Source organism: Carassius auratus, chromosome 25, assembly GCF_003368295.1.
Source record: "Carassius auratus strain Wakin chromosome 25, ASM336829v1, whole genome shotgun sequence".
NCBI classification, from domain to species: Eukaryota; Metazoa; Chordata; class Actinopteri; order Cypriniformes; family Cyprinidae; genus Carassius; species Carassius auratus.
This window is the reverse complement of record NC_039267.1, coordinates 22,979,811-23,006,167: the sequence shown is the minus strand read 5'-3', so window position 1 is coordinate 23,006,167 and position 26,357 is coordinate 22,979,811. Positions and strand designations below refer to the sequence as shown.

The window sequence follows — 26,357 nt, the reverse complement described above, 5'->3', positions numbered from 1 at the left end:
TTGTGTTTCACTCTAAAAGAGTGCAAGTAAATGACAATTTTGATTCTGATTTCCTTGAAAAATTGAAGGGGGGTGAAATGCTCGTTTTCACTCAATATCCTGTTAATCTTGAGTACCTATAGAGTAGTACTGCATCCTTCATAACTCCAAAAAGTCTTTAGTTTTATTATATTCATAAAAGAAAGATAGTCTGTACCGATTTTTCCCGGAAAAACACGACCGGCTGGAGGCGTGACATGTGGGCGGAGCTAAAGAATCACGAGCACCAGTAGGCTTTTGCTTTGAGAGCGTCTGGAAGCTGTGACATTACCTTGAGGAAAAAACCAACCAAAACAAACCATGGCTAACAGTCAGATTCAGCGTATATTTATGATCCAGAATCAGATCCAGAGGCTGAAATTTAACAAGAGCAGCAGCAACAACAGCGTCTCTATGTGGTATGTATTAAAACTGTATATATTTGCTTAGCGGTATTGGAAAATGACTAAGTTCCTCTTTAAGTCCTTCTTTTTTCTTTTTTTTTTAAAGCTGTACATGTGGAAAGTGCAGTTTGATGACAACATCGCATGTTGTTTACTTGATGTGCTTACGCGCCGATAGCTAAGTTAACAACACAGAGATATTTGAAGCAGTTTTACTCACCGCCTGCGGTTCCAACACACGATCGTGACCCTTTTTCGTTGGGATTGCATCATCCTTAAGAAATAAACGATGTGCAAATCCGTCACAAACTGGGCCTTGTTTGTAAAACAAGGATCTTCGAAATGCAGGGAACAAACACAAACACTTGCACAACTCCGTTGATGCTCTGTAAAAATAAACTCCATCCACTGGTCCCTTAATGCTGTTTCTCTTTTGGTAATCTGTGCAGGGTTGTCTTGCCCTGGCAACCAAAAACACACTTCTTTTGTGACATTTGGCGCCGCTCTCGCTCTGATCAGTGAAGTCTGTTGTGCTCTCAGTGCTCTGCTATACGGGAGCGCGCTCTTCCGGCAGAAGTGCCTCAGGACACATATAAGGAAATTCCGCTCCATCTAACGTCACACAGAGCCATACTCGAAAAAAAAACTTTCCCAAACTTGTGACAAACCGGAAGAGGTATTTTTGGAACAGAAATACTCCTTCAAACGTACAACTTAATTTTTGAAACTTTGTCCATGTTTAGCATGGGAATCCAACTCTTTAACAGTGTAAAAAACTCAGTATGCATGAAATAGCATTTCACCCCCCCCCCCCCCTTTAAGCTACAGATGATTTTCTAGGGAATTGATGATTTAAAAATAGCACCAAATATCAGAATTGTTGAAAAATGTACTGAAATCTATAATAATTATATTCTGGAATGTTATGTTTTTTATGTTTTAAAGCAATTTTCATTATTACCTGTTGTAATTTCTTCCTCAAATTCCAAAAGTGGAAATGTTGAAGATTTCAATGTGATGTAATAAACATTTAAAGATTGTTTGAATCTGAAGAGTGTTAAGTAATTCAGTGACATTTAAGGTCAAGAAATTGCTTAATATGTACAATGTATATTTGTATTTATCTGGATGTTAGGTTTAAAAATATGCAACAAAAAAAAAAAACTAATTAAGTCAATCCAACTAAATTTATACTGATAATTTGATGTATAATAATGTAAAATATATATTTGGTTGAAAGTTTCAGTTGAATATTTGTCATACTTATTTTTTTTCAGTTGAAAAGAAGTAAATCGATTACATGTAAGAAGTTGACTTAAGTTGATCCGGTCCCACTTTATATTAAGTGTCCTTAAGTACTATGTACTTACATAAAAAATAAGTACAATGTACTTATTGTGTTCATATTGTATTGTAAAACACTTGCTGCTATTGAGGTGGGATAGGGGTAAGGTTAGGGAGAGGGTTGGAGGTAGGGGTAAGTTTAAGGGTGGGTTAAGGTGTAAAGTATGGGTCAACAGTGTAATTATAAATGTAATTACAGAAATTAAATACAGATGTAATTACATGTAGTTTTTTTTTTAAAGGGGTCATGACATGGGTTTTTTTATTTTATTATTATGGTCCCCTAGGTGCAATTATAGTATTACTATAGTTAAAAAAAAAAAAAAAACTTTTAAAATGTAGTGAATTATGACATTTTCCCACCCTGTTTCTCATCCTTTGATTCAAACAGTCTGTTTTGGGTTGTTTCCCCTTTAAGAGTTCAGTGTTAACGCCCACTGTTATGATTGGCTAACGACATTTGACGGAACATTTGCGGATTGAGCGTAACTGTTTAGTAGCGAGTGATGCATTCGAAGCGATGGCTCTTGCAATGATAAAACCTTATATGTTTGAGCCGGAATCAGATGAGGAATCAGAGGAAAATGAACCATCACCACAACAACGAAGACTGGATCAGCCCGTGTCCACATGGAAAGTGAAACTATTTTGAATTAATAAAAAAATTGTAACCCGAGACACTTGAAAACGGTTTATTGTTGCATAATTATTCTATAGTTTAATATGCTAACAGTTCAACATTATTTACCTAATTTCAATGAAATGATAGGGTGTACTGCGGACAAAAATGCATGCACAGGCCATATTTGAAGATGCAGCATTGATAAGGCAACATTTTTAATCTTCTATTACATGTAGGCCTACTAGAAAGGCGACATATTTTCAAGATTCTCTTATACAAATAAACTGCATCCATTTTTCCCTGACGTCAGGATCTTTCGGCAGCGTATTCAAAGATGTTGTTTGTCCACAGCCAGGAACAGCACATCTGCGTGGCATTGTAATTTTCCTGTACACAGACCCACTTGCTGTCCGTCGACTGAACACTTGTGAGGCGCGCAGCGCGACAACGATCCGAAATGAGCGTAGTTGTCTTGTGCTGGAGGCGGTCATATGCAAATGGTTGGAACGTCACTTCGCACCGTGACGTCACTTCTTACCATGGATCCAGAACGAGCTGTATTTAGAGCTTGATTAAATAAATGGCTCGTTTATAATGGGGAGGACGTCTTAAGCTATGAAACTTGCAGGACGTTTTAATGGTACAAAGACCTCTTATATTCCAAAAGATCAAGGCAAATTTGGTTTCTCATTTCATGACCCCTTTAAATATAAGTACAATGTAAAAACTTGTATGTACACAATAAGTACATTATACTAAATTATTAATTAAAATGTAAGTACATAGTAGTTAAGGCCACATTTTTTTTTCAGAGTAAGCTCTTTGCGCTGCATCACTAAAGAAAGGTGCCTATATATTTGATGGATAATAATAATCATCTTGTTGTCGTCAAAGGCATCATCAACAGCCGTTAGCAGCAGAAATAATCTACAACTACAACAATAGCCAACAGCAGCAGATAAGCAGATCTCTTCTGCCAAGACTAAATACATTAACACCCTCATAAGATTAAGTTTTAATCTAATTAATTACATTATGTGGTGATTAATTAAATTAATCACAAATTAATCACACATCAATTTTGGCTGAGATATTACTCCCAAAAGATAATTTAAAGTCATTGTTGTGTAAAGCATCAAACAAAAATGACTAAAATTAGGTTATGCAATAAATATTAAGTTTGATAAAATGTATTACATATATTCTTTCGGACAATGAGGGTGAGTAAATGATGACACAATTGTATTATTTGGGTGGGTGAACTATACCTTAAAAAAAAAAAAAAAAAAAAAAAATATATATATATATATATATATATATATATATATATATATATATATATATATATATATATATATATATATAATGTATGTTAATATGTATATTGTGTTCCTGTAGCTCAATTGGTAGAGCACTGTGTTCTCAAGGTTGGGGGGTCGATTCCACGGGAACATATGGCATGATAGGTAAAAATTGATAGCCTGAATGCACTTTAAGTCGCTTTGGATAAAAGCATGTGCTAAATGCATTAATTTAATTAAAATGTAATATAGAGTACAGACCAAAAGTCTGGGGACACCTCCTCATTCAAAGAGTTTTCTTTATTTTCATGACTATGAAAATTGTAGATTCACACTGAAGGCATCAAAACTATGAATGAACACATGTGGAATTATATATGGAATTATATACATAACAAAAAAGTGTGAAACAACTGAAAATATGTCATATTGCAGGTTCTTCAAAGTAGCCACCTTTTGCTTTGATTACTGCTTTGCACACTCTCAGCATTCTCTTGATGAGCTTCAAGAGGTAGTCACCTGAAATGCTCTTCCAACAGTCTTAAAGGAGTTCCCTTCAGTTCCCCGAGAGATGCTTAGTTCTTGTTGGCCCTTTTGTCTTCTGTCTGCGGTCCAGCTCACCCCTAAACCATCTGGATTGGGTTCAGGTCCGGTGACTGTGGAGGCCAGGGCCCTCATTTATCAACAGTGTGTAGAAAAGGTTCTATATTTTGTCCAACGAATGAAATTTAGAATGTGCCGAAGTACAAGAAAATCTGCATTTATCAAATGTGCGCACGCAGTTCTTACGCACATGAGTAAGCAATCATTGTTGATAAATACCACATGTGCATTAGTACCATTCTCGTTCACATTCATGGTCATTAGCATTTGGAAACGCCTCCAATTAACCATATATGGTGACAACACTTCCCTTTAAAAATTACGTGATTGTGTTTTTTCCTCACTGCAATAATGGCAAAGAGAACAAAGAAGAGGAACTTCACAAACACAGAATTAGAGATACTTGTAAATGAAGTTGAATCCAACCAACAGATATTGTTTAGTTCGTTCACTGCAGGAGGAATTACAAATGAAAAAAAAATGCTGCATGGGAGAATGTCACCAATGCAGTTAATTCCGTTGGGTCTGAGGAGAGAACTGTCCCAGAAATTAATTAAAAATGGTTTGATATTAAAGTATTGGCTAAAAAACGTGTCACAGCACACAGATGAGAAATGTCCGCAACTGGAGGAGGACAGACAACAACGGAACTTTCCCCATTGGACAACCGCATAGCCTGCATCATCAGAGACACGGCTCTGTCCGGGATTACTAAGGACCGTGACACTGATGCTTTTGCGACAGAACAAACCGGGCCATCTAACACCCAAAGTGAAGGTAAAATAAACCAACTGGAATAGGATATTGTGTTTGCATACATTTTATTTCAATTTGTAAACTTTTAATAAAATCATTCATAGGATAAACTCAATTAAATTAATGTGAACATGTGTTTCCTTAATAGCGACGCCCGTTGTGCTTGAGGAGCTTGAGGAGCCGGGCCCATCCATTGCCTCTTCCATGCGCCATGCGCCAAGAGTGCTGAGTGAGGCGGTGCTACGAAATCAAGAGGAAACAACAAAATCCATTAATGGCCTAAAGGATCAACTGAGCAACATAACGAATGTATTGATTCAAATCAACGAGTCTCTGAAACAGATACAATTGCTAATAAACCATAAAACGCTGACTAATGTGATTTCAGTTATTTGTTTCCACGAAGCTGCAAAACACAAAATGAGATCGCTGTAATGTTTCTGCACTCGACCAATGGCCAGACTTACCTAAAATGTCTGTATGATCCTCTGTCTTGTCTGAATGCCAGCGGCATTAGGAGGTGGCAGGGGCACTGCATCGGGGCATAGGGCCGTCTGGTCTTGGGGGTTACTGCAGAGGGATGCCGGTCTGATGGCCAAGTTGTGTAGCACACTGCAAGCCGTGATGATTTTGCATGCTTTTTCTGGCTGATACTGCAGTGTCCCTCCCATGCTTGACAGACTCAGCCATCGTCCTTTCAGCAGGCTCAACTGTGCTCCTTGAGCGCGCAAGAGAAGCCATTGCACTGAGACAAATATATTTCACATCTGTCTTTTATAGGGTTTGACACCAATTAAGCATCGTGTTTAAAACTAGACAAATTATAAATTGAGTGTTTTAAAGGAAACACAGGACATATGTGGATTGCTTAATGCTTACTGTGACACTCTTAAATGCTTTTTATGTGTAGTGTCGCTATTCTACCACTAGATTATCTGCGTTAGCATGCTTAGAGGTGTGCTTATATTTACACACATTTCTACGTATAAGTACAACTTGGTGAATCCCACACTTTGCGTGAAATTGTTCTTACGCACTCAATACGCACAAATCTGTCCGTACGCACCATTGATAAATGAAGGCCCAGGTCATCTGGCGCAGCACCCCATCACTCTCCTTCTTGCTCAAATAGCCCTTGATGCCTTCAGTGTGAATCTACAATTTTCATAGTCATGAAAATAAAGAAAACTCTTTGAATGAGAAGGTGTGTCCAAATTTTGGTCTGTACTATATATATATATATATATATATATATATATATAATTATTATTACTATAGAAATAAGAAATTATTTATTTAATGAAATGATACTCTAAATAATAAACTAAAACTGCCTTAATGATTAAGTCATCGAATAATTTATTCATTCATTTGATTCGTTCAAATGGCTGATTCATTCAGGAGTGAAATAAATGGTTCTTTAAGGATGGTCCATTGAATCATAAGGGTTTTTTGACTCCATCAGACCGACTGGTGACATCGAAGTACCGCGAGAGAGATTAGTGAGCAGATGACTCTGCATGCTTTTGAATCACTTTTGCCCCACATAATGTACATTATTATTTCTCCTCTATGCCCTGCCTTTCTGAAACACATAGATTTGTTAAAAAGCTCATCGTCCACGGTAAAAGCCAATCTGCCGATCCTTAGTGTGATGTTGGTGTACTTCCTCAGTAACCAGCTTGGATCAGCTCTATGTATGACAAAGCCGATATCGTCCTCTTTTGGAAAGTCAAAGTTGTTTCGTTTTCACAATGAAACACGGCATCTCAACAATATGACGGCAAAAACAATACTATAATGAGAATAAAAGCTACGCCCTCCTTTCTTTGCATGAACATTTGGGCAGCATTTAGGAGGACATGGACAAGTCTTAAATTTGATAAAGAACAAATCTTTGGATTTGAGACTTTAGTCTTTGGTACTTTAAAGATCTTCTTTATGCACCAAGAGCTTTTAACAATTTAAATCGCATCATATGACCCCTTTAAGTGTCCCCAACTAAACAAGCCAGAGGCAACAGCGGCAAGGAACCGAAACACCATCAGTGACAGAATGGAGAAAAAAAGCTTGAGAGAAACCAGGCTCAATCGGGGGCCAGTTCTCCTCTTGCCAGACGAAACCAGCAGTTCAATGTATAAGATCAGTATCAAATTTGCACTCATGTGATATTGCACTTAGCCTATTGCTCATGTGACATTGCTTGACTATATGATGTAAACATGAGACAAAAACTCAAACGGGCATTTTTGCCCTATATCTTGAATTTTAGGTACATTCTAATTATGTTCTCTAGGCTGTATCATGGAGTGAGTTGTTGCCCTGCCTCATATTTGTCATCAATTAACTGTATGAAATGTCAGATGACCCACGTAGGTCTGGGGAGGGGGCAAGTGCATTTAATGTGTCATTTTAAAGCATTATTTTTCATCGACAAGAGTTCAAATGTTGATTTTCATAAAAGTTGTTGGTTTTCTCAGACTGTGGCCTTCCTTATTTCCAGACATATGGCATCAGCCTTACAACAGTTCACTAAATATCACTCACTACTGTTCTTGCTGCTTAAATGTCTTGACTTGTGACAAGTATTGTAATTGCTTTTAATGCATTTGACACAGCAACTTTACTGACTTTATCTACTTTTTTAGCATGTGGAGGAGTGATTCATAAGAGGCAAGGTCACCTGGTTCTTGAGAGTTACCCAAACAATGCCCACTGTGAGTGGACATTAAAAGTAGACCGGCCTTTCACCATTGATCTGAGGTGAGAACTGATATCACACACACACACACACACACACACACACACACACACACATTAGATAAAGTGGGACATTCCAAAGACTTATAGTGTCTATGTATATAGTTTCTATTTCAATATAGTTCAGATGCAAAAACATCTAAGTGCTGTTTAAAATTTTCTTCTAAAATGAACATTTCCATCAGGCTCCTATGTATAGGTTCAGTAATTTCACTTTAATGGCAATGAATAGGTTAGTTTAATTGCCATTTAAGTGAAAGGACTTTTTTAAATTGATTCAGCTCATTCCTGGGTTCACATTTGTCCCAGAAATATGTCACACACACACACACGCACACACATTTGTTTCTGTGAATTGTGGAGGCTTTCCATAGACTTCTATTATTTTTATACTGACCAAACAATATATGGACCCACTTTATATTAAGTGGCCTTAACTACTATGTACTTACATTTTAATTAATAATTTAGTACAATGTACTTATTGTGTACATACATGTTTTTACATTTTACTTATATTTAAAAAAAACTACATGAAATACATCTGTAATTAATTTCTGTAATTACATTTATAATTACACTGTTGACCCATACTTTACACCTTAACCCACCCTTAAACTTACCCCTACCTCCAACCCTCTCCCTAACCTTACCCCTATCCCACCTCAATAGCAGCAAAAGTGTTTTACAATACAATATGAACACAATAAGTACATTGTACTTATTTTTTATGTAAGTACATAGTAGTTCAGGCCACCTAATATAAAGTAGGACCCAATATTTTCTATCTCATAACCCTAAACCTACCCCTTACAGAAAACCTGTTTGCATTGTTACACTTTCATTCAACTTAATTAGCTATTTTTATATATATATATATTTACCTTGTGGGTACCACAGGCCAATCATGGAATCCCCAATGTCAGCCCCGCTGCAACTGGAGTGGTTAGGAAAAGCTCAGGCACAGTTGTACAGGGGTACTAGACAGTGCTAAATACCCTCAAGCAAAAGCAATTACAGATCTGGCAAAATATCCAATGTGTTTTTGCAGCACTGAGCAATGTAGCCATTCACAGACATGTGTTGATTTCTTCAATACAATGGCCAATCAGAAACTTAAGAATTTTCATAATTCAATCACAGCTGAAAGCACTTTATTTTTCCACGCTTGTGAACCATCTCATAAATGCAGACATGAGGTAAATAAGAGATTCATTGTATAGTTTAGAGAGCTTTACTAAGATGAGTGATGCTTAGAGTGATAACAAAGGGAGCACGCTTTGCACTCTTGATCGTTTATTTTTTCCTCATGTCTCACCTTTAGTAACAACAGTTTAAAATGGACAAATTTCAAGTAACATGGGAAAAAGACAGAAAACTTAGAAAAACTTTCAAAGCTTTCAAAGCTCCACAATTTGGTAAAGCAAAAAGATTCCCAGACTCATGAGTCTTACGTCACACATGCACACACTCACACAAAAACCATGAGGAAACAATTTTCCTGGCCTTGCACATATTTTCCTACAGAGATAGTAATAGAGAAACACTCATAAACACCCAGAAGCACACATATATAATATAGATGGCAAAAGTTAAAAGATGGGGTAGCTTGGATGTGAGGGATCCAGAGTGATTACCTGAGCCCTTTTCCTCACTCTGGATGTACAGTTTTTGAAGGGTGGGCAGGGGAGCACCAATAATCCTTTCAGCAGTCCGAACAGTTCTCTGTAGTCTTCTGATGTCCGATTTTGTAGCTGAACCAAACCAGACAGTTATTGAAGTACACAGTACAGACTCAATGCAGCTGAACAGAACTGTTTCAGCAGCTCCTGTGGCAGGTTAAACTTCCTCAGCTAATGAAAGAAGTACAACCTTTGTTGGGCCTTTTTAACAGTCAATAGCTGTGTCCCAAAGTTAAGTGCATGAACTCCAGAGTGCGCATTGAAGTGTGAATGCATCATAGCGACGCTACAAAGGCTGTCCCAAACTGAAGTGTGTGGACTCCGAACTACACTCAACTTTGAGACACAGCTATTGTGATTGTCCCACTTCAGGTCCTGAGAGATGGTGGTTCCCAGGAATCTGAATGACTCCACTGCAGTCACAGTGCTGTTCATGATGGTGAGTGGGGAAAGTGCAGGGGGGTTTCTCCTAAAGTCTACGATCATCTCCACTGTTTGAGCGTGTTCAGCTCCAGGTTGTTAAGACTGCACCAGACAGCCAGCTCTTTTACCTCCTGTCTGTAAGCAGACTCGTCACCGTCCTGGATGGACCAATGATCATAGTGTCCTCTGCAAACTTCAGGAGCTTGACAGAAGGGTCTTTAGAGGTTCAGTCAAACAGTGTGTCAATAATGCAAAATGACCTTTAAAGGCAGTTCATCATTGAATTCAGTTATGTCATCATCTCAGTTAAATAGTATCTCTGCAATCATTTGCAATCAAGTCAACGATATCGCTGTTAATGAAGTGACCCCAACTAAGGACGACAGCGGCAAGGAACCGAAACTCCATCGGTGACAGAATGGAGAAAAAAACCTTGGAAGAAAACCAGGCTCAGTTGGGGGTCAGTTCTCCTCTGACCAGACGAAACCAGTAGTTCAATTCCAGGCTGCAGCAAAGTCAGATTGTGCAGAAGAATCATCTGTTTCCTGTGGTCTTGTCCTGGTGCTCCTCTGAGACAAGGTCTTTACAGGGGATCTGTATCTGGGCTCTAGTTGTCCTGGTCTCCGCTGTCTTTCAGGGCAGTAGAGGTCCTTTCTAGGTGCTGATCCACCATCTGGTCTGGATACGTACTGGATCCGGGTGACTGCAGTGACCCTCTGATCTGGACACAGACTGGATCTGGTGGCTACGGTGACCTCGGAATAAGACAGAAACAGACAAATATTAGCGTAGATGCCATTCTTCTAATGATGTAGAAAGTACGGTGTTATGTGAAGTGTTCCCGGTTCCAGTTTACCTAATTAATGCAGCCTAAAAAATCCTTTAACGGATTTGGATATTAAAAGCATATTAGTATGTTATGTGTAAGTCAGGTTAAAGAGATGGGTCTTTAATCTAGATTTAAACTGCAAGAGTGTGTCTGCCTCTCGAACAATGTTAGGTAGGTTATTCCAGAGTTTAGGCGCCAAATAGGAAAAGGATCTGCCGCCCGCAGTTGATTTTGATATTCTAGGTATTATCAAATTGCCTGAGTTTTGAGAACGTAGCGGACGTAGAGGAGTATAATGTAGAAGGAGCTCATTCAAATACTGAGGTGCTAAACCATTCAGGGCTTTATAAGTAATAAGCAATATTTTAAAATCTATACGATGTTTGATAGGGAGCCAGTGCAGTGTGGACAGGACCGGGCTAATATGGTCATACTTCCTGGTTCTAGTAAGAACTCTTGCTGCTGCATTTTGGACTAGCTGTAGTTTGTTTACCAAGCGTGCAGAACAACCACCCAATAAAGCATCACAATAGTCTAACCTTGAAGTCATAAATGCATGGATTAGCATTTCTGCATTTGACATTGAGAGCATAGGCCGTAATTTAGATATATTTTTGAGATGGAAAAATGCAGTTTTACAAATGCTAGAAATGTGGCTTTCTAAGGAACGTGGCTTTCATTTGTCTAATTACCATCTCTATAGATGGCCATCAGCACATCAACACGTATTTTCATTGTAATTCATTGTAAATGCTGCATTACTAGTAATCTCAGGATGTTCTGTAATTGGCATACCAAGTTAAATCTTTTTTTTATTTTTCTTATTTTTCTTACTCAAATTATTCTTATTGTATTTTTCTATTGCTCAAATAAGCTTTTTGTTATTCTTCAAGAATCTCTACTGCAATCCCAGTATTACTCAAGTGATCTCTTATAGCCACTTGTGTTCCCTTGTGAATGACCAGTCTCTGCATCTCCTTTGATCTCCTCCTCATAATCTCTGTGAAAGTAGAAAACCATACCACTCACCTGGATCCATCCTGGTAGTCTTCCCATCACCACTCCATACCCTATAAAGTAAAATCCATTTTTCTTCAACTTCATCCTGTCATGGAAGACGCAATCTCCAACATCCCTCCCTAACTCACCTCGCTCACCATAGCCTAATTTCTGATTACCTGCAGCTGTCACCATAACTGCGCGAATCAAGGTCACAACATAGGCCCCAAACACACAGAGACGGGATTAGCTGTATACATAAATATTTTCTATTGTATAAGTGTTTCATCGAGACTATTTTAAAAAAAATGGTCCCAGGGTGGACTAATATGGAAGTGACACCTTTGCGTTTTCGTGTGTACCGCCAATCTGTATATTTTGAGAAACGATAATGTCATCACCCCCCCGTCTTGACCCTTAGTCAGACACTGTTACGTCACATACACAACATCACAACGGCAGACATGCTTGTGTTCATGATGCAGAATCTACTGAGCCTACTAGCTTTACTAACTGTGAGGGGAAGCAGGTCAATTTAGGGAATTATGTATGCTTTATAGGGGATTAAGGAATGCTTTATAGGGAATTTAGAAAGAATCACTGTTTACGGCTGATCACTGAAACGGCCAGCGATTCATTGAATGAGTTGCAGAACATCAACTCTGCAATGGATATCAATATCAAAAATATAGTGAAAACACTATTTATTAGTATGGCAACCAAGCTATCTTTTAAGCACCAAACCCAAGATAAATCTCTTAATCTAAGATCTATACACTAATCTTTCACATTAACACCCCTAGTGAAAAATAAATATATTTTACATACAGTTAAGTATATTTATTTCATTATAGGTATACTAAAAGTGTGTATAGTGTATTTCAAATCTGAGAATGATTTGAATGAAACTTGAATGAGAATTAATCTTATTTTAAAATGATGATGATGATAATATTTTTCTTAAAGATGAGATTTTCATTTTTGGCAAACCAAAGAAAATATGAGGTATGAATTGAAACATCCAGGGCTAGGTTTCCCGATAACGATTGATCTTAGTACTTCTATGAGTTTTTTCTATGAGTAAATTTATAGTTGTTTGTTATTGTTTCACGTGCGTTTTTAATGTATTTAAATCAATCGCATGTAGCACTGCTTTAAGTGCTACTTAGGAGTCGCTATCCGTTTATCAAGTACTGAAATTTCACCTTATAGAATTGCTCTTAATTGTAGTAAATGATCATTTATTGATGCTAAAATAATGCTGCGTTCAAGACAGACAACTTGTGTACAATAACTATAATACAATACAATATTATATTATAGTGTATAATATTATACTTTACATAATATACAATGTACTTTTAAACATATAGAGAGAGAGAGAGAGATGTTATTTCTGGGTCTAATACTTATTACCACACAATTTTTTTAATGATAATTATTCTACTGTGCAAAGGCAAAAGACCGTAACTTCAATTTTTATCAAATTAGTTATCAATATTTTTGTGACATTCAAGACATCCTTTATCATGTCCATAAGTATTCTGATTTAATTTAGTTGTTTTTTCTGAGAAAATAATGAGTCATCTCAACCAGGTCTTTGAGAAAGCCCAGGAGAAGCCAAGGCAGAACACCAGTTATGGCACTTTCACTTTAATTGGAACGCTCAAATTGAGTTTCGGCATGCTGACTTTGTCTAGCCGAGCATCAAAATGAAGTAACCGTGTTTGCAATTAAAATGTGGCAGACTTTAATAGACAGTAAAAAAAAAAAAATTTAATGGCAAAACACTGTAACTTTGCCATTGAATTTATTTTTTTTACTGTCTATTAAAGTCCGCCGCATTTTAATTATGGTGTAGACAACCGAATTAGATCCCGATCTACCAAACAGCTCCATATAACAAACACTGTAAAGACTAGATACCTTGGTAGCAATATGTAATTATGAATAACATTTAAAGCTTTGTATTTTTTTTTTTATAAACAATTTTTGTAATACAGATTTTTCACCAGGCTGTCAGTTTCACCTGGCTGTCAACTATTTTTTTACTATTATTTTTACTATTATTTTTTTTAAATCAATAAATTTGAGATGCTTTTTATTACATTTTAATGGTGCCATTAAATTGGAATCCAAAAATGAATATATTATTATTATTATTATTATTATTATTATTGTCTGGATTCCAATGTAATGGCACCATCAAAAATGTAATAAAAACCATTTCAAATTCATTAAAAAAAAATTGTTTAAAAACATATTAAGTAAAATTGTTGATTTTTGGGGGGAAATTAATTGCTTAGATTAATCGATTAATTGATAAGTTAGTCAATAGATTAATCGAAACAAAAGTAGTCATTAGTAGCAGCCCTAATTAATTAATTAATTCATTCATTAATTAATTAATTCATCAATTCATTCAGTGGGGGATTTGCAAATTAAACAATTTAATTGGTTAAATATTCAATTCAATTCAAGTTTATTTGTATAGTGCTTTTTACGATACAAATCATTGCAACTTTACAAAAAAAAAGTACGTTTCTACAATTTAGTAGTGGTGACTGTCAGTTTATGTGCATATGATAGGAATTTTCTGAAAAATTAATAAAAGACTTAGTCAGCCAGACGATGAACACTATTAACAGCAATTATTATGTGACTGCATAGTAAGTAGCAATATTTGTTAGTTCTGTTGTTGACTCAGGGTTAGCATCATCTGGGGTCCTCTGAGGGTCAGCATCATCTCTTCTCAGGTGTTCTGGATCCAGACTGGAGCTTGTGTAAATCCTAGTTACCACGGGATGAAGATCCAGCAGAAACAGAGAAACACATAGAGACATCATTAGCATAGTTGCTGATCCAACAAAGTAAAATTAATTAGTTTAACCCAAGCTAAAGAAAGTGAAAAGTGAAAGTGACATGACATTCAGCCAAGTATGGTGACCCATACTCAGAATTTGTGCTCTGCATTTAACCCATCCGAAATGCACACACACAGAGCAGTGAACACACACACACACACTGTGAGCACACACCCAGAGCAGTGTTCATCATTTATGCTGCGGCGCCCGGGGAGCAGTTGGGGGTTCGATGCCTTGCTCAAGGGCACCTAAGTCGTGGTATTGAAGGTGGAGAGAGAGCTGTTCGTGCACTCCCCCCGCAGAACCTGATTTTACCAAGTGAGACATGTTCCTGGGACAACATCGTTGTTGACCCTGGAACAACATTGTGATTAACCAATCAGATTTGAAGAACCAGTTTATAGATTTTGTGAAGTTTATGCTTAAAATCAGTGTTTGGTGCTTGTACATCAGTGTCATTCATCTATCATTTCCTCTGATTTTAGGGATTACTCATGGTTAAGGTTAGGTTTAGGTGTAGGGATATGGTCAAGAATATATTTTTGGAGTAAAATGTTGCTCCAGGGTCAACAAAATATGTTGACCTAGGAACACATCGAACTTGGCAAAATCAGGACGTGCCACTCCCCCCACCCACCCACAATTCCGTTCGGCCCGAGACTAGAACCCACAACCCTTCGATTGGGAGCCCGACTCTCTGACCATTAGGCCACAACTTCCCCCAAAAGAGTAAGAATGCGGATTTGATCAGATACAACTGCAGTCACAAATTATGAGATGCATTATTTGAATACTTGGCAAAATATATTTTAATCTAGATTTAAACAGAGGGACTGTGTCTGAACCCTGAACATTATCAGGAAGGCCATTCCAGAGTTTGGGAGCCAAACTCCTGCCCATATTCGAGCGTCGTCCGAAATGATTTAGCCTGTTCAAAGTCTAATGTGACCGCCCCTTAAGACTGTATATCATCACACAAGCACTGGATATCCTGACACCTGAATCATACCCTAAACACATAAACTTGTCATTTTGTTTATTTCAGGTTCATGATGCTCAGTTTGGAGTTTGACCACAGCTGTCAGTATGACTACGTTGAAGTGAGGGATGGAGAGAGCTTGAACTCACGTGTGATTGGACGTTATTGTGGAAATGACCGACCACCTCCAATCAAAAGCACTGGCAATTCCTTGCACATTCTTTTCATCTCAGATGGTTACAAGAAGTTTGATGGGTTTTTTGCCATCTTTCAGGAGAGCTCAGGTAAGACAGTATTATTAGTTTGCCCTTTATGAATAAATCAAGATAAATTAAGCTTGCAAAATGTAAACTTGCAACAAGTCGGGAAACGTACAGCTCACATATTATCCTCTCATGCAGTTAAAAAAAGCAGCATCATGACTGAACCATTTCTACTTCTGCTCCAGAAGATGAGAACACGTTTTTATAATTTTTTTTGAGTCATGAAAAAGTTTGCTTTTTAGATATATTTCCCTCTTTCTTTACTACGAGACGTTTGCTTAGTCTACATGCGCTTAAATCTGCATTAACAATGCATTTATGTTATTACGATTACATGCCGTGCAGAATGGGAGTAAGAAGCAAAAAAACTACCTCTTACAACCAGTTTATGCTTACGCCATTTATGACCTTACTCCGTTAAAAGAAAATGGGTTACCACATTACACTTTACCAAGTGCGTTTTCAGCTTAAGCATAATTGGCTTAAGAACGTGCATGTAAACTCGTGAAAATATATATATATATATATATATATATATATATATACACACACACATATACATTTTGAAATAAGGTTCATTAAAAGTCAATAAATCCTTGATTAATATGAATATTTTAATTAAAAGTGTGTCTCCGCGTACTATTCAATAAAATTCTAGTGCATTTAATCTATGAAATGGCAGCAGAGTGAGCGAGTTTTTGGATTTTGGATATGGTAAGATTAAACTAATTTTAGTGAATAAAGTACCACATTTCAGCTTTGCTAGGGTGGGAACACAAAATTTAAGGTAACAGTGTAAAAAAAATCACGAGTGGAGTGTAACTGGTGTGTTTTATATTGTAGAATAAAACATGAAAGTATCTTGACCTTGTGTGAACCACTAACCTTATTTTCGGGATTAACCAAAATTTGACTCTGGGACGACGGAACCGGAAGTGTTACAATGCTAACTCGCTTTAGAGTTTTTGCCTTCAGAGTGACATCTTAGTTCCACCACTCTATTATTTTACTATTATTACTACACCACTCATTTATCAGAGCAGGAGGCTTGAAAGAATCGTGCTGTTGACTGTTTTACATAAGCTAAACTGGGTTGTGTCTGTATGTAACAATGCTACTCAAAGATGTGGTCTTCCTACTGTTCCAACGGTGAGCGCGGTTTCACCAAGTACAAAATGTTCCTAGATCAACATCCTTGTTGATCCTGGAACAACATTCCAGTCAACCAAGTCAATCAATCATCTCTTCTCAGGTGTTCTGGATCCAGACTGGAGCTTGTGTAAACCTAGGTACAAAACATAGAAACAAATAGAGACATCATTAGCATAGCTGCTGTTTAGGGCTGGGACAGCGCGTCAAGATCATCGATGACATCGACGCAAAATATGCGCATCGTTTTGTCGACCTGTTTTTATTTCTCTAAAAAACGTTTGCAAAACGTTTACCTTATGTGCGCTGAATATACGTGATGACGTTATATAACCAATCCAGGGGTTTTTCTGCATTGATCTTTTTTTTTTGGCGGCTGTCAAAGCCTTATTTAATCGGTGAGTGATGTAGAATAGAATGACTGCTGCGCCTGACAGGATGCGTACGAGAGAGAGACCCGGCTGCGCGCGCACTCACAGTCTTCAAACAACACGAGCGCTGTCTTGCTCTCTCTCTCTCTCTCCCTCCAGCATATTAACCAAAATCATTAGACACATAAGAAAAGGGCGGAACGCCAAAGTTTCACGTGGAGCATTCGGAGATTTTTTTTTTTCTCCATGACAGGCTGCTGGCTCCCACTGTTAATTTTTTTTTTTTAAAAGCACTCTCTGTATAAGCTTAAAGCCCTCAAAAAAATATTATTGACTGATGTTTCATAGACGTCCATTTGTTATGCTGGTTTTCAAATTTCTTGCCATTTCTATCCATGTCATTTCACAGTATTTTCACCTACTAAATTACTACACCACTTGTGCAGTCATTATTCTATAATGGTACATCAAGAAAATGAAATAGCAACATCAAGAAATAACATACGTAACAGAAGTAACAGCTGGACTGGTGCCACTAACACTAAGCTAACTGAAACTGGGCTGATGAGATGAGAGGCGTTCGGATTCATGTGCAAAGTCTAAGGGTATTTTTGGGGCCTGAAGAAGTTTTGTCATGCCCTGACATTTGTGCCTTTTCAGTTTCTTATAAACATCTAAATGGCTAAAGTCTAATCTCACTGTAATCAGCACAAACTGGGCTATAATAATATGTAAGCAGAGAGAAAAAATGTTATGTATGGTTAGTGAAAAACTAAAAATGTTAAATAACTTGAATAAGGCCATAAAACACATACAGAACATTGGTTCCCGGGACTTTTGAGAACTGGAGCTTGTAGCCTAGAATTTTTATTTCGAAATGATGTGAAAATCATCTTGTTTACTCACTCACAGAAAACATTATATTGATTTAAATTTTCGAAGACACTTTTTTTGTCGAAAGGGTCTATGTGAGAGGGTGTGAACTATCAGCATTTTGTTGTGATTTACACCAGAGAAGACAAAGCCCTGCATAATGAGCTGCATAATGAGCTGCATAATGAGCTGCATAATGAGCCTCTCATTCAACTGTGTCACTGAGGGGGAAGAGTTACAAGAAAGAATGGGAGGACAAAATAAAAGTATATATGTTTATGTTTGTAGTTTATTTAGAATATATTTAATTATCACACAAAATAATTTAATATTCACTTGCAAGTGCAGTTAAACAGTTTATTGGGAACAATCAAAGCTTTCAAAACTTTTTAGCATCATTACTCCAGTCACACACTGATGTTCTAAGAAGCACATTTATTGTTGTTAGTATTATTATTAATATTTTAATTATTATTATCATTATTATTATTATTAATGTTGAAAAGAGCTGAGAATATTTTTTCAGGTTTTTATTTTGATAAATTGAAAGAACAACATTGTGTGTTACATTAGTTACATTTAGATTTATTTGTTACATTTACATTAAGCTTTTGTTATTGAAACTTTATAATGTTTCACTTGATTATACATTTAGTCAGGAATAAAACTTCTAACTGGTTAAATGTTTACACATTATGTAAAACCTATAGATATACAACTATATATTATTCTAAGTATATAAATACATAAAAATAGACTTACTCATGTTTATGATCTCTGCTGAATAAAGCACTTCATTACTTTTTCTGAGGAAATCTTCTTGGGGTGAATTATGTCTTATTCCTCTCCGCACAAAGCAAACAGTAAAATAAAATGAAAAAACTTGAAGAACAGTCTTGCTGCTTTGTTTTCTGTGTAGGAGTTTACAAGCCGTGAGCTTCAAGTGAAACTTTCTAATCTCAATAGCGCGTTCAGCATGTGGGCATGGTCGCATTAGATATAATGAAGGGAGACATGAAAGACAGACGTTTTCATATAGATTAATTTATCACAGAATATTTGTTTTCAGTAGCATTTGTCTAGTTTAACAGTAGACATGTCAAGCTTTCTATAGATATATCTCTCATTTCTCTTCGTTGAGTATTCATTGAGTAACAGTTCATTTTAATGACGCCACCCTTATTGATTGGCACCTGTAGCCTTTCTAATTTTGTCCTTGCGCCTTTACCATTCCATAAGATCTTTTTCCAAATTTGGTCGAATCTTTTAAAGTAGTTTTAAAAGTAGTTTTCTAGTAGTAGTAATATTCTAATAGGCAGGCATTGCAGCAAATAATTCAACCTCGGGATACAATTCATCTTCAGGACGTTGACCTTTCCCCATAATGATAAAAATAGTGATGACCATCTATCTGTATCCAATGAAATTTTATTAAAGAGTGGATTCAAATTCTTTTCGATTATTTTATCACTTTGGTGAGGAAAGAGAATACCCAGATATTTTATGCCTTCACTAGGCCACTGAAACAGCCCCGTCTGAAATAAAGTTCTTGGACAGTATAACGTCAATGGAAGGGCCTCTGACTTGGACCAGTTGACTTTATACCCTGATATCTTTGAGAATGAATTAATAACGTCCAATAATGCTGGGACTGATCTGGCTGGATCTGAAACAAGCCACAAAATGTCGTCCACGTAAAGCAGAAGCTTATTCATTTTGACTCCCTGAATATTCTGATTCTTGAAAAGCCCTGGCGATAATGCAGAGCCCTGCCGGGTGCCTCTATGAAGTGTGAAATAAGAGGAAATCAGACCATTTGTTCTCACTGCGGCCTGTGGGTCTTTGTAAAGAATATCTATCCATCTGAGAAAAGTTTGACCAAAACCAAATGATTTAAGCGTATGAAACATGTACCTCCATTCTAGCCTATCAAACGCTTTCTCAGCGTTGAGTGAGATAGCTGCTGTTGGATCGTTGGAGTCCCACACTGACCACATAATATTTATAAGGCGTCTCACATTATCAGAAGAATTTCTCCGTCTAATAAAGCCCACCTGATCAGGGTGGATAAGTGACCCAAGTGTTTTATCCAATCTATTTGCAAGTATTTTAGATAAAAGTCTACAATCCATAGATATTAACCTTATTGGACGATAGCTTTTACAGTCAGTCGGGTCCTTTTCTTTTTTAAGTATAAGAGAGATAATTGCTTGGTTTAAGGAGGAGGGTAATTTGCCAGATTTAAATGCTTCTGTAAGCATATTTTCAAATAATGGTAATAGGTCTTCTGCATAGCATTTAAATATTCTGCTGTAAACCCGTCTTGGCCTGGGGATTTAGCTGATGGTAGGGTCTTAATTGCATCCAGTATCTCCTGTGAACTAATAGGTAAATCTAAGTCCTCCTGTTGTGATACACTCAACTTAGGAAGGTTTAATTCATTAAGAAATGACATTATCTCTTTATCTGTGGCATTGTTTTCAGATGTGTAAAGATTTATATAAAATTTCTTAAATACATCATTTATTTCCCTAGATTTGGTTACCAGGCTTCCATCCTCAGCCATCACTGCTGCTACCGAAGATTTGCAATTTTTCTGTTTAATGTACCTAGCCAAAAATTTCCCTGCTTTATCCCCAGATTCAAAAATAGTCTGCCTGGCCCTGAACAGAAGATATTACGTTTTTTTGGATATTATACTATTATATTCATATTTAAGGTGAATCAATTCTTTTAAAATAGGTTCAGATATATTCCTTTTAAATTTAGCTTCAGTGTTTTTAATTCTCCTTTCTAGATCTGTAAGTTTAGCAGCATTGACCTTCTTCTTATAAGAAGAATATTGAATAATAAATCCCCTTATAAAGGCCTTCATGGCCTCCCAAGCCACTATGGCAGAGGGGGCTGTGGGTACATTGGTCTCCAAATATAACCTAATCTGGGCTCGAAGATCTTCCTTAAATCCTACATCTTGTAATAAAGAAGAATTAAAATGCCACATCTGTGATCTTTCTGTTTCCTGATATGGGGTCATTTGTAGTCTGACCATAGCATGGTCTGTCAGCAGAATGCTATCAATTAAACAGGATAGTGTTGCAGGTAGCAAGGAGCTAGAAATTAGAAAAAAATCTATTCTTGAATAAACTTTGTGGGCTCCTGAATAATAAGTATAGTCTCTGTCCGTTGGGTGGTTCAACCTCCACACATCTATAATAGATGAACACATTTTCTTAACCAGTAAGGCAGAATCAGGCATTCTACTTGATGTTGATTTACTTCTATCAAGGATTTGATCTAAGACAAAATTGAAGTCTCCTCCCATAATTATGGGGTACTGTCCTATATCATGCAGCTTACTTTCTAAGTCTATGAAAAATTTAGGGTGATCAACATTGTGTGCATATACATTGGCGAGTAAAAGAGCATGTCCTTGTATCTCTGCTAATAGTATAATTATTCTGCCTTCCTCATCTTTAACCTCCCTCCTGAGCCTAAACTGTAGGCTTTTGTTAATTAATATAGCTACTCCTCGACTTTTAGATGACCCAGCGCTAAAGGAGACATGTCCTACCCAGTCCCTGCATAATTTAACTGATTCTTGTGGACAACAATGTGTTCCCTGCAAGAATACTACATCTTGTTTTTTAGTTTTCAGATGTCTCAATAATTTCATCCTTTTAATTGGACACCCTAGGCCATTCACATTCCAAGTTGAATAATATAATGTCCTCCCACTACTTGTCATAAGCAATCTTAATATATTTTAGAATAGGATAGGTGGCCATTCTATTATAACATAAGATCCATGGTTCAACATAAATTATACACATTAGCAAGAAAGAAAAAAAATCCCATAATATCAACCAGTAACGATATCACTAACCAGCAGACTGCAAACCAGTCTGACACAAAGAACAATAGAACAAGGAACATTGTTGAAATAAAACAAAAAGGTGAATCTCTTAGGTCCATGACTTAAGGAACAGGGGCAGCCCGGAGACCCACCGTCCTGAGTATCATATACAAAATTGTGTTCAGGTATTAGATTAAGGAGGACATAAGGATTTCTATATAAAAAATGATGTTGGCCTTACATGCCCCGGCTATAAAAAATAAAAAAAAGGCAACAACACAAAAATCAACCTCTAAATGATTTATGAAAAGCATAGCCGGTAATTTGACCTGATCTGTCCATGTCCAAAAAACAAAACAGTTGCCAGTTCGCATATCACACCCACTACCTCACATACCGTTACTTTCCCGAGCATACGGACATGGCAAGATCTTGTAGTTTCCAAGGCACATCCATAACGTGCCTGGATCGCATATGACGTACTAACAGAGTGTCAGACCTGTACCTCAGCGTCTCTGGATGTATTCCATTGCTTTATCTGGGTCGTCAAACACCCGTGGACTCTGTCCATTGATGAAAATCTTCAGAAGTGCAGGGTAGAGCATGCCAAACTTGATCTTGCGCTCATGGAGGGCTTTCTTGCAGCGGGAGAATGCTTCTCGCTTCCTTTGCGTCTCCCTCGAATAATCCGGGAAAATCATAACTTGTTTGCCGTTCCATGTCAAGCGTTTCTTTTCCCGTGCTGCTTCCAGGATGGCTTGGCAGTCTTTGTATCGTAGCAAACGCGCCACAATCGTTCGACCATAGTTCTTATCTCCCGCTTCCAGCCGTTTCCCAATCCTATGAGCGCGGTCCATCTCGATTCCTCCCGGAGTTGGATCAATGCCAAGGGTCGCTGAGATAAACTCATTCAGGAACATGGTAACATTGCTCTTTTCAGCCCCCTCCGGTATCCCCACGAATCTGAGTTTATTGCGTCGAGATCTGTCTTCAGCTGTTGCTAACCTATCTGTCAATATTTGTATGTCCTCTTTAGTAGCGCCCATCGGTCTAGCATTTATATTAGCTTGCTCGTCCTCTAGCTGACTCACTCGATCTTCCACTTCTGTTATCCGCCATTTCCTCTAATATCTTGCTCAGCATCCCGTGAATCTGAGCCATGTCAGGCTGGTCAGGCTCCGTGTCAGTGCTAGCTGAGGCCTCTTTGCTAGCTGTCATATATATGGGGGGGGGGGGGGGGTTCACGGACTGTTAAATACGTGCATAGGGGGGGCCCCAAGGAAAAAGGTTGGGAACCACTGATTTAGAGGGTACAGGATCTAATAAACATGTTGTTGTTTTAGATGCAGTGACAAGTGTATTTAGCTCTTCCTGTCCTATAGTTGCTTTTATCCAAAGTGACTTACAGTGCATTCAGGCTATCAATTTTGACCTATCATGTGTTCCCGAGGAATCGAACCCCCAATGCTTGACAACGCAGTGCTCTACCACTTGAGCTACAGAAATACTATTATTAGACATATGTATTAGAGACTGTAGAATCTACATTTGTTATTGTATTACTGATGTTATCTATTTTATCAGTGAAGAAATGCATAAAGTCATTCATATTAAACATTGATGGAATATTTTAATCAGTTGGCCTCTGGTTATTTGTTAATCTAGTCACTGTGCTAAATTAAAACCTTGGATTGTTTTGGTTATTTTAAATGAGTTTGTGTATATGTATATGACATAAGGGCCTGTCTATAGCTGGACATACTGTTTTTCCATGCAATTCTAAAAACTTCCAAGTTAGTTTTTCTCCATTTGCGCTCAAGGCTATGAGTTTCTTTCTTAAAAAAGTGGGTATTACTGTTATACCATGGCACAGTACATTTTTCTCTAACCTTTTTTAATTTGATGGGGGCAACAGCTTCTAATGTATTAGAGAAAATAGTGCCCATGTTGCCAGTCATTTCGTCTAGTTCATGTGTACTTTTGGGTACACATAGCAGTTGAGATAAATCAGGCAGGTTATTTGTGAATCTATCTTTGGTGGCTGGAACAATAGTTCTGCCCAGACGGTAACTATATAAGCCATATAGTTAATATCAGTGATACGCAGCATGCACGATACAAGGAAATGGTCAGTAACATCATCACTTTGAGGTATGATATCTACAGTAGGTAGACAACCAGAATGAGTAATACCGACGCCGCAGGACCGCTGGGTTAACTGCAAGTCAGTCGCATGTTAAAATCATTTGTGAAACTACCGCCAGGTGGCGCAAAGGGACTGATTGCGAACCTAATGTAATTGTAAAATGTTGTAAACGGAGATGAAAGGATGCAGTAAAACAACAATAACATTATAATATAACATTATAACATCCTTAAATGGCATTAAAAAATAGGATAGTCATATCCTACAGTCTACTACAAAAATTTAAAGTAAGACCTTTACACAAAGGCTCTTTTGCATGCTATTGTTATATATATACACAAAATTCATGGTTCAGTTCGGTTCGATACACTGGTGTCACGGTTTGGTACAGTTCATTACGTTTTAGATACAGAAAAAAGAAATATTTGGCAGATAACTCCTTGATTTTTTAAAAATGTTTTATTTATTAAAACTAACAAAGTATGATTTTTTTTTTTACATTGAACAATGATGGAGCTATTCTTTTTCTGGTCTGTTAAACACATTAGCCATTTTGCAACGAGCGTTCAGTGCGTACTGAGTGAGTGAGCGCCTGACTGAGTAGCTTAACAAAACATATTGCTGTTTTTTTTACTTCAGGGGTGTCAGGGGCGTTGCCTGTTGTCAACGAACGAAATTCATATGCGTATAGTTACATCCCTAATATATAAATACAGTACAGACCAAAAGTTTGGACACACCTTCTCATTCAAAGAGTTTTCTTTATTTTCATGACTATGAAAATTGTAGATTCACACTGAAGGCATCAAAACTATGAATTAACACATGTGGAATTATGTACATAACAAAAAAAGTGTGAAACAACTGAAAATATGTCATATTGTAGGTTCTTTAAAGTCGCCACCTTTAGCTTTGATTACTACTTTGCACACTCTTGGCATTCTCTTGATATATATATATATATATAAAATGTTAAATGTTTTCATTTTGGTGCTTTCTTGGTAAAAAAAAAATCTTCAGGTTTCAAATCCAAAGCCTAATTTACCTAATGAATAAGAGTTTCGCTTCAAATGGGCAACATCACAAATATGTAAACATCTGGATTTGTCCCAAGTGAGAGAGAAAAGCCCAACTTTACCTTATTTATCGCTTTTAATTACCTTAACAATTATTTTTTTGTTGTTGTTTATAAGCCTATATTATTATATATTGCAATTATATGTATCAATTAGAATTATATATTTTTAATTCTTGTTCTGTAAAAAAAAAAAATTATAATAATTTAGCCAATGCGACTTACAATTGCTATATATCTCTCAGAGGTCACACGCCTCTGGAGCAACTAGGGGTTAAGTGTCTTGCTCAAGGACACATTGGTGTCTCACAGTGGATTCGAACCCAGGTCTCTCACACCCAAGGCATGCGTCTTATCCACTGCTCCAACCCCACTCTGTCTGGTTGTATTCTATGTCTAAAGTTTAATGTCATTACGTTATGTTTCGTGTCTTGCATTTTGGCTCCATCTGCTCTGTTCCCGTGATTTGTTTCTGTTTTGTTTTTGTCATGTTGGCCTTTTTGTTCCTGTTTATAATTAATAAATAATTTCACTGCATTTGGACCCAAACCCTGTGTCTTCCTCTGCGCGTCCTACCGCGCGGTGACAGTTTCAACCCAGTAACTTGACAACACACCGTTCCTCGCAGCCAAAAAACAGCCTGAGTTCAGTTCAGCTGGAGGGGGTTGGGGTTTGGAATTGTTCTGTATAGCTTGTGGGGATCGAAAAAAGTTGTTTCACATGGATAGTGTCTTATGAGGGTTTCCAACTTGCAGAGCAGGTTTTAGGACAACTTTAAAGAAAAAGGTCTGATCCACTTCAAATGTTATACTACTATATTGCGCTACTGTATAGCGCAATATAGTTAAAAAATTTTTTAGGCATCTCCATTACAGACTGTTCTGAAAGAAGTATTTATGCAAACGTGTATAAAATGCTTTAAAAACTTTAACAGAGATGTCTAGAGGGTATTTAATAGGTCTGCCCCATGTAAGATTTTTCTAGTTAGTAATCATTCATTTGTCATTATTTGTTGCATTATTCAACTAATCGCAGGTTTATAT

The 26,357-nt window shown here is 37.1% G+C and overlaps 1 protein-coding gene across 4 annotated transcripts in view; it reads left to right on the top strand.

Moving 5' to 3' along the window:
- The window catches only part of pamr1b (peptidase domain containing associated with muscle regeneration 1b), a 121,010-nt gene that overhangs the window by 66,343 nt on the left and 28,310 nt on the right, over positions 1 to 26,357 (top strand). For all 4 annotated transcript variants that reach the window (XM_026203180.1, XM_026203178.1, XM_026203179.1 and 1 more), the window contains exons 4-5: positions 7,697 to 7,811; positions 15,651 to 15,868. In XM_026203180.1, coding sequence (XP_026058965.1) covers positions 7,697 to 7,811; positions 15,651 to 15,868 — 333 coding nt within the window. The remainder of the gene's footprint in view (positions 1 to 7,696; positions 7,812 to 15,650; positions 15,869 to 26,357) is intronic.